We start from the raw sequence: 7,726 nt of genomic DNA, 5'->3' as shown, positions 1-7,726 counted from the left end.
TTCAGGGTATGAAACAGCATGTCCATTTTGTAACCTGTACTAAGACTTCTGTTACCACACCCTCTGCCCCAGAGAATACCTGTCCATAGATACCCCTTCTCCCCAGCTCATATCTTTCACCTCTCAGGGGCAGGCGAATATATCGATACAATTCTGCAAGACTTTGAGGAGAACGATTGTTGAAGGTTGATCTCATAACCAGGGCAACGAGTAGTTACCCACTAATTTCCAGGGCTATCAACATGGACTTTCTTAGGCATAATCAATATCAGTTCCGAATAAGAGGAGGAAACATTACCCACATCACACCGCTACTAACTCGATTTTTCTCAGAACAGCTTCCACGATGTCTTTAGTTTCCCGCTAAGTTAGAGTAATTTCTTCAAACCAGTCACCTATTTGGTTGACAAGTGAAAGCGTAGGCCAATTGAATGTTCAGCACATGGGGCGGAACTGTGTAGAACGATGAAGAAAAGGTAAAGAGTGGAATAACTTATGTCAGGTTCCATTACCTCAGATGGCAAACAGGGCACAGTGATTGGCCGTGTTCCGGAATAACATTTCTCCCCCGCCCTTATCGCTGGTACAGCCACGGCGGCGGCGGCGGCGGCGGCGGCGGCTTCTTCCATTCCAAAGGTTGTTGTCTGTTTTCTCGTCAACCTGTGACTTTTCCCCTCCACCAGGTCTCACCACCACCACCCTCCACATCTTCATAGACACTCCCTCATTCCATCACCGTTGCTTGCAGAACATATTGCGTAGGTTGGCTCTATTGTCCGTCCATCTATTCTCAGTCTGGACTCTGTGTCCTGGATGTCCCCCAACCAGCTCACCACTAACTCGTCGCTCAGACAGAACACTCCCCTCTCGAAACACTCGATTCGCAGCACACGACACCACCACTCGTCTATTGAGCTCGTTTTCTTTCAAATCTTTCTCTTTCTTTCTCTCCTTACTTTCTACCTCACATTTCTCTTCTCTCGAAATGGCTCTCAAGAGAATTAATAAGGAACTCTCAGACCTGGGACGGTGAGTAGCCTTCTTCTCGTTGGCCATTTTTGGTGTTCCACCCCCACCGCCGTCACCAACCACGCCTGCGGGGCGCGCTGCCTCTTGATTTCGCTCCCTCTCCGCCCCTGCAAAAGCATCCTGCGGTTCAGCTGAGGACAATGATTACTAAATGATGTCGATATAGCGATCCCCCTTCGTCTTGTTCTGCTGGCCCCGTTGGAGATGATTTGGTAGGTTTGGTTCTATAGCCCCTGTGTTACGTTGCCATGCTCGATCTGTTTCAGTATGGTGGAGTTATACAAGACTCGCACTGGAGAGAACACATCTCTACTTGGGTGGTGTATAGTGTCTGGTTGTCGTGGCTGAAAAGAGAGCGTGGACTGACCTGTTATACCATAATAGTTTCACTGGCAAGCGACTATCATGGGTCCTGTAAGTCATAAATTTTTTTTTTTTTTTTTAAAAAGATACTTGATATCCTGTCTCTTTCCCCTCCTTATTTGCAATTGCAAGAGCAAAAAATCCACATTTGATGGAAGATATCAGGCTTTTGCAGTTGAGACATGGCCGAATGTAGACAGGAGAGAGACGGTGACTAACATTTCATTTTTTTTTCTGGACGATAATAGGGTGACAGCCCTTATTCCGGTGGTGTCTTCTTCCTAACCATACATTTCCCCACCGATTATCCATTCAAGCCACCCAAGGTCAACTTTACTACGCTCATCTACCATCCAAACATCAACTCAAACGGGAGCATTTGCCTGGACATCCTCAGAGACCAATGGAGCCCTGCCCTGACTATATCAAAAGGTTTGTCTTATCCACCCCTGTTTCCCTATATTAGTTCTGTTCGTGGCTATTTGGCTAACATGCCTGGTTTTCTCAAGTCCTACTTTCGATCTGTTCCATGCTCACAGACCCGAACCCGGATGATCCTTTGGTCCCTGAAATTGCTCATGTTTACAAGACCGATCGTCCGCGGTATGAAGCGACAGCCCGCGAATGGACTCGAAAATACGCGATTTGATTAATGAATTAAATGCAACGGCCAACACGTTCACATGCTGCCCCATATTTACCCCAACCACCCATTTTTTTAAATTATGGTTTTCAACGCCCCTTCTTTCACCCACTACATATCCCACCCCACCTTGAACCTTCGAAAAGACATGCCTTCCTTGCTTGCTGCCATGGAATAGATCATGTTTCCCTTCTTTTCTTGCTTTGCTCTGTGTTGGTCTGGCAGAGTTGGTCGGGCCGGAGGAATATGGATTAATCGACCCATTTGTCAGCCGGCACAATCAGCCATTCAACCAGGGACAAGAGAAGAGAGAAATGGTAAATGTTAATGAAAAAGAGAAAACTGGAACAACAAGAAACATAAAAAAGACCAAAAAAAAAAGAATTTGTGAGAGAGTGACCGACCCCATCAATATCATATATGTTTCCAAGCAGTACATCTTTTTTCCTATCCTTCTTTTCAGTTTCCTAAAAAAACGATATGAACCACAAAACAAAAAGGATCAAGAGCAGATATGTGAGGTAGCTAATCGGAGTGTTACTGTACTTTTTCTTCCTTCTCTTTCATTCCTTTCTTGCGCCGACAGTGTATAGCAGTGGAAGGGCCGAGAGGCGGAGCAGAAGGAAACGGGAGGCGGGAAGGGAAAGGCAAAGAAGGGGTTAGCATCCATGTGTTTTTCGCGCTCGTCTGATTGCTAACTCCTGCCATACATTCTCTTGTTCCTTCTTTTCTCTTCTCTTCTTTTTTTTTTGTTTTATTTTTCTTAACCTCTTATTCCCTCCCCTCTCTCCTTTCGTTTTGTGTTCCCCTTTTTGAATTTCATTTAAAGCAACTTCATGATCTCATGCGTCGGCTTCAGTCTTGCTCTTTTCATTCTGTGATATCTTGCTTGGGTTTTGTTTTTGTAAGCAGTATGAAATGGGATGGATATGCGGACAGAGAGATAAAGAGCATGTTAGTAAATAAGTATAGGTAGGGTTCAGGAGGGTGGGAATGTAACTAACTGGCCTGGTAACCAACAGAGTGTTCTTGATATAATAACCAGTTTCCCCCACTTCATTTATTTTTATTTGGTTTTTAGACCAGCTTTTTGTCATTTGTCATCAATGCCATCATCTGTGTGCTGCCCTGCATTGCCCTCACTATATGGTCTGATCTCTCATTCTATTTTCATTTCTCTGGGATGGTCCTCAGTTCCATGCCATCCAGGAACGTACTCCCCTCTGCAAACTGAAAAAAATCAGGCCAGGGAAGACACGCTTCATGCTTTTCCATGGTTTTAGCACTCTCCCTTTTGATTTGCTCTGTGAATGAGGTAGAATATATCAATAATAGACATCTATTCATTCCTATTGAGTGAATGATTGAAAAAGGAGGTTTCTTACAGTTCTGAAATAATGGACTGTTTAGATATCGAGAAGAAGCATATTTGTGTGGATGCACACTCATTCACTCTGGAATTTATGAACTGAGTAACTATCCAAAACAGATGGAATAATTCATATAGTTATACACCGCATTTTTGCCAACAATATTCCTCTGGCAGGGGTTCAGGTGTGTGCCCTTTGGTAAGAAAGTTTCAGGGTTTCTCACTGCCACTGGGTTACATCAAAACTATAAAAAAAACCTGGGTTTTTCCGTGAAGGGTGTCTTCCTCCGTTGGTTGCCCTAGCATTTTATTTTATTTTATTTTTTTCCCTTTTCTCCCATTCCTTTCTGTTTTTCTCTCCCTTCTATTGACTGATTTTTATTTCGCCCTCTTCAACTTCCCAGCACCTGGCTTGGTCGAGACCCTTTAATAAGAGGAGAGGATTCCCCCCGATCACCTCGTTATTCTTTTCAATTGTCTCACATCCAGCAGCCCTTTCCTTCCTATTGCTTCCCCGCCGTTTGTGTGCGATTGTCCTATCCCGCTATCAAACACCAGTCTTAATCCACTTCTACAAGATGACCAATCCGGCTGAGAGCAAAAGAAAGCGGCCTAGTAAGTCCTTTTATTATTTTATTTTCATTTTTTTAAACTTTTTCGTTTCATTTCATTTTTTCTGTTGGTGGCTGCCCGACGAAGAAAAGATACAACTCTAAGTTGGTCATTTTTGGGCACGAAGGTTTTTTTTTTCTTCCCCTCTCTGCTGCGATGATGTTTGTGTGCTTACACCCCAACCAACCCAAATCCAATCCAACCCCGCATTGTAGTGTGAAGTAAAGGAATATTCCGCTTCTTTTTGAACTAGAAAAGGAAGAGTCCGGTTCATACAAGAGTTTCCGGGAATGTTCCATTTGCTTTTCGCTTTTCATCCATTCTACGCTTTCCCCGGCACATCACGAAATAGGATCAGAACGAATTCTTCAGAAGCAGAAGCAGAAGAAGGAGGAGGATGAGGAGAGGAGAAGGAGACCGCGAAATCATGACTGCTAACCGGAGCACCGTCTTTGGCACTTCAGGAACCCAATCCTGCCCTCCCCCCGAACTCCCCCAGCTGGTCGCTGAACAGCATGTCCCCATCGCCTCCCACGATAAGGAAACCAAACGACTGATCGTAGTCCTTTCCAACGCGAGTCTGGAAACATACCGCGCCTCGCCAAGCGGCAGAAACGCCAATGGAAGGGAGGATAAATACTCGCTGCTCAACAGCGATGAGCACATTGGCGTCATGCGCAAGATGAATCGGGATATCAGCGATGCTCGCCCGGATATCACTCATCAGGTTTGGATATACCCCTTCCGTCCTCGGTTGCAAATCATACAGACCCTCCCCTCCTTTTACCCTCCTCCATTGCTTTTTTTTTTTTTAAAACGTAATCAACCAATCTACCCGGGCTTAATCAATCGTATTTATGCAAATCATAGTGTCTCCTCACTCTCCTTGACTCCCCCATCAACAAAGCAGGAAAGCTGCAAATCTACATCCACACCGCAAAGGGTGTCCTCATCGAAGTCAGCCCAACCGTGCGCATCCCACGAACCTTCAAGCGGTTTGCTGGATTGATGGTCCAGCTGCTGCACCGCCTCTCCATCCGCTCCACCAATTCACAAGAAAAGCTGCTGAAGGTGATCAAGAATCCCATCACGGACCATCTTCCGCCAAACTGTCGCAAGGTGACGCTGAGCTTTGATGCGCCCGTCGTCCGCGTGAATGATTATATCGAGTCATTGGGGCCTAAGGAGAGCATTTGCGTCTTCGTGGGCGCGATGGCCAAGGGCCGTGATGACTTTGCTGATGGCTTCAAGGATGATACGATTAGTATCAGCAATTATAGCCTTAGTGCCAGCGTGGCGTGTAGCAAGTTCTGTCATGCCGCGGAGGATGTCTGGGATATCGTCTAACCGACCAGAAATGGGAGTGGCCCCTGTGGAAAATCTTTTTTTGGGGGTGGGCTGGCTATATACTTCTTTCCATGGAGTGGAGTGTATAGCCTGCGCAACCCAAAACAACCTTCGGGGGCCATTTTGCGAAAACTGGGTTGGTTTATATGAGGTAAAGAAGGTTTTGAAGGATTTTCTTTAAGAAAAAAATTTTTTTTTTCCCTCTCCAATATTATCTACTCCGGCGGGTTCGATGACCGTCCTGTTTTTCGTCCTGCGGCAACTCCCTTTCACACACAAAGGCATTCGAAGCGGCGAAAGGGGAGCCGTTGCTACTATGGCAACTCACCCACTGGACCTCTAAAGAAAAATGGAACTTAAAAATACCCAAAAAACATCCACATCAACATAAACTCAAAAAAGCAGCTCCCACAGTCGAAATGAGAGGCCAGCCACGATCACAACATCCACGCTTGTTCCTCGCGGAGACTGCTTGAAGGAGGAAAAGGGAGAAAAAGACAAATACAAAACAAAGCAACTTGCTTTCCTCTCCCTCTTCTACCTAATCCCCATTCCTCATCCTCTTCTCGTCCTCCCCCGTACCGCATCGGCAAACACGTCCCGTCGCATCGCATCGCATCATATTCACAACAAAACATTTGCTTGCGAAACGGATACGCCAAAGGGGATGTCTCAAACAGGGCAATTTTTTTTTTTTTTTTTGCTTTTTTGTTTTTTTTTTACTTTTTTTCTACTGTTTAATAAAACTTTCTCTATATATACATACATACACACACACAGCATGCATTTATGTTATTTTGCATGCTGCATTGAGAGCTTATGTCGATTCTGTTTTTACAACTAAAACAGGGGCGGTTCAACAGCCTCAACGCGCGGGTGGGCGGGTGGAGTTTCAGGACTTCTTTTTTCTTTTCTTCTTTTCTTTTTCTCTCTTTTTCACTGTTTTCTTCATATTTTTTCATAATTACTTCCCCCCTCGCTTTTCTTTCCTTCTCTCATGAGGATGCAAAATTCAATCGTCCAGGTTTCCCGCTCGCTCACACCCACTCATATCAACCCATATTTTCACTGTACTCCACATAATCAAGATGGCTCAGCGGGCGAAAAATTCTGCATTTCATTTCATTTCTTTTTTGGCCTTGTTAAATGAACCAACACTTTTTCTCATAACTTGCTTACCTAACCCTCTTAGTTTTAACTAACTAACTACTTTACTTTACCTATTCGAAATGTGGAAATTTGTCAGGTACTTCAACCTGCCTCCATTGGCCTGGGGCGACCCCGCGGATTGCTGCTGGCATTTGCCTTCGATTGTTATTATTGGCTTAGCCAGGTGCCTATGTATAGATACCTACCTTGCCCAGGAAGGATGATGGAGGATGACATTGACGACGACGACACGATGTACCAGAATACATATGTGGCAGAAAACAAAATACTTCATCTTTCTTACTTCTTACAATTATTTGAAGCCGGGCACAATTTTTTAACTTTTATTTAAAATGGAAAAGAATATATATAATATCCGTGTCCTTCCCTACAAGTACAAGAGCCAGAACTTGTTCATGCAAAAGCGAGAATAAAACTTTGAGGAGGGAGGGCTTGTACGTAGCAAGCAAGCTTGCCCCCATGCCCACCCACCCGCAGGTGAAATGTGTTTTACATTAGCCATTATGGATAAGAATGAGAATGATTACTGTGTTTTGTCGGTAGCAGGGATACAGGCAGTTGGTTTTACTCCCAGCGCTGGATGCATGGGCACCCAAAGTATGGAGACTTGGACAGTGGGTATCTCCATAGCTAGTGAGCGGGCGGTTGGGACAATGATACATACAACCACAGGTTTTAGTTTAACAATTTTGTCGCGAAGGAGGTGGACGGCGCAACATTGGCCATTTTGGATTTATATTGATCATTTTTATTTTAATTTCCCCCTTTTGATGTGGGACGTAGGGAATGGGAAGTTAGGCGGGGGGTGGGTGGGTAGCGCTGGCCCGCAAAAAGTGAGGCTGCGGTTTTTGTCTCCCGCGAATTGGCTGTATGTAACTAAGCTGCTGGCTGCCCAACCCAACAGCAAACTTCTCTTCCCAGCCTTCTGCTTTCCATCTATCAGGTAGCGACGACAATTCTGTGCGTGCAGGACCATATTCCTGATACCTGGGTGTACCATATCATGGGTGAGGCGCCATGCCATGTTTCTTTCTCCCCCTGTCTTTGCATACCAGCCCTGCTCCGTAGCTGAGCAATCCCAGCACTGGTCCTTGCTTCTGTTTCACAGCTGACTCTGGTTTTTCCTTCTTTAGTTATGCTGTATGCCTATTAAAGGTTTTTAAAGGCAGTTAGTTATTGTCATTGCCAGTATC

General features: G+C 45.0%; 2 protein-coding genes across 2 annotated transcripts; both read left to right on the top strand.

Annotated features, from left to right (window-relative positions):
- Positions 1–985: 985 nt before the first annotated feature.
- Positions 986–2,041, top strand: HCAG_01260 (ubiquitin-conjugating enzyme E2-16 kDa; the record flags this gene model as incomplete). The annotated part of the gene is made up of 5 exons (XM_001544163.1): positions 986–1,029; positions 1,196–1,241; positions 1,414–1,443; positions 1,641–1,824; positions 1,902–2,041. The coding sequence occupies 5 exons, from the start codon at positions 986–988 to the stop codon at positions 2,039–2,041; spliced, it is 444 nt and encodes a 147-aa protein (XP_001544213.1).
- Positions 2,042–3,982: 1,941 nt separating this feature from the next.
- On the top strand, positions 3,983–5,363 carry HCAG_01259 (nucleolar essential protein 1; the record flags this gene model as incomplete). The annotated part of the gene is made up of 3 exons (XM_001544162.1): positions 3,983–4,019; positions 4,481–4,743; positions 4,887–5,363. The coding sequence occupies 3 exons, from the start codon at positions 3,983–3,985 to the stop codon at positions 5,361–5,363; spliced, it is 777 nt and encodes a 258-aa protein (XP_001544212.1).
- Between the last annotated feature and the right edge of the window lie 2,363 nt (positions 5,364–7,726).

Source organism: Histoplasma capsulatum, genomic scaffold (genome assembly GCF_000149585.1).
Source record: "Histoplasma capsulatum NAm1 scaffold_1 genomic scaffold, whole genome shotgun sequence".
In the NCBI taxonomy this organism is placed as follows: domain Eukaryota; kingdom Fungi; phylum Ascomycota; class Eurotiomycetes; order Onygenales; family Ajellomycetaceae; genus Histoplasma; species Histoplasma mississippiense.
This window is presented reverse-complemented; position numbering and strand designations above follow the sequence as displayed.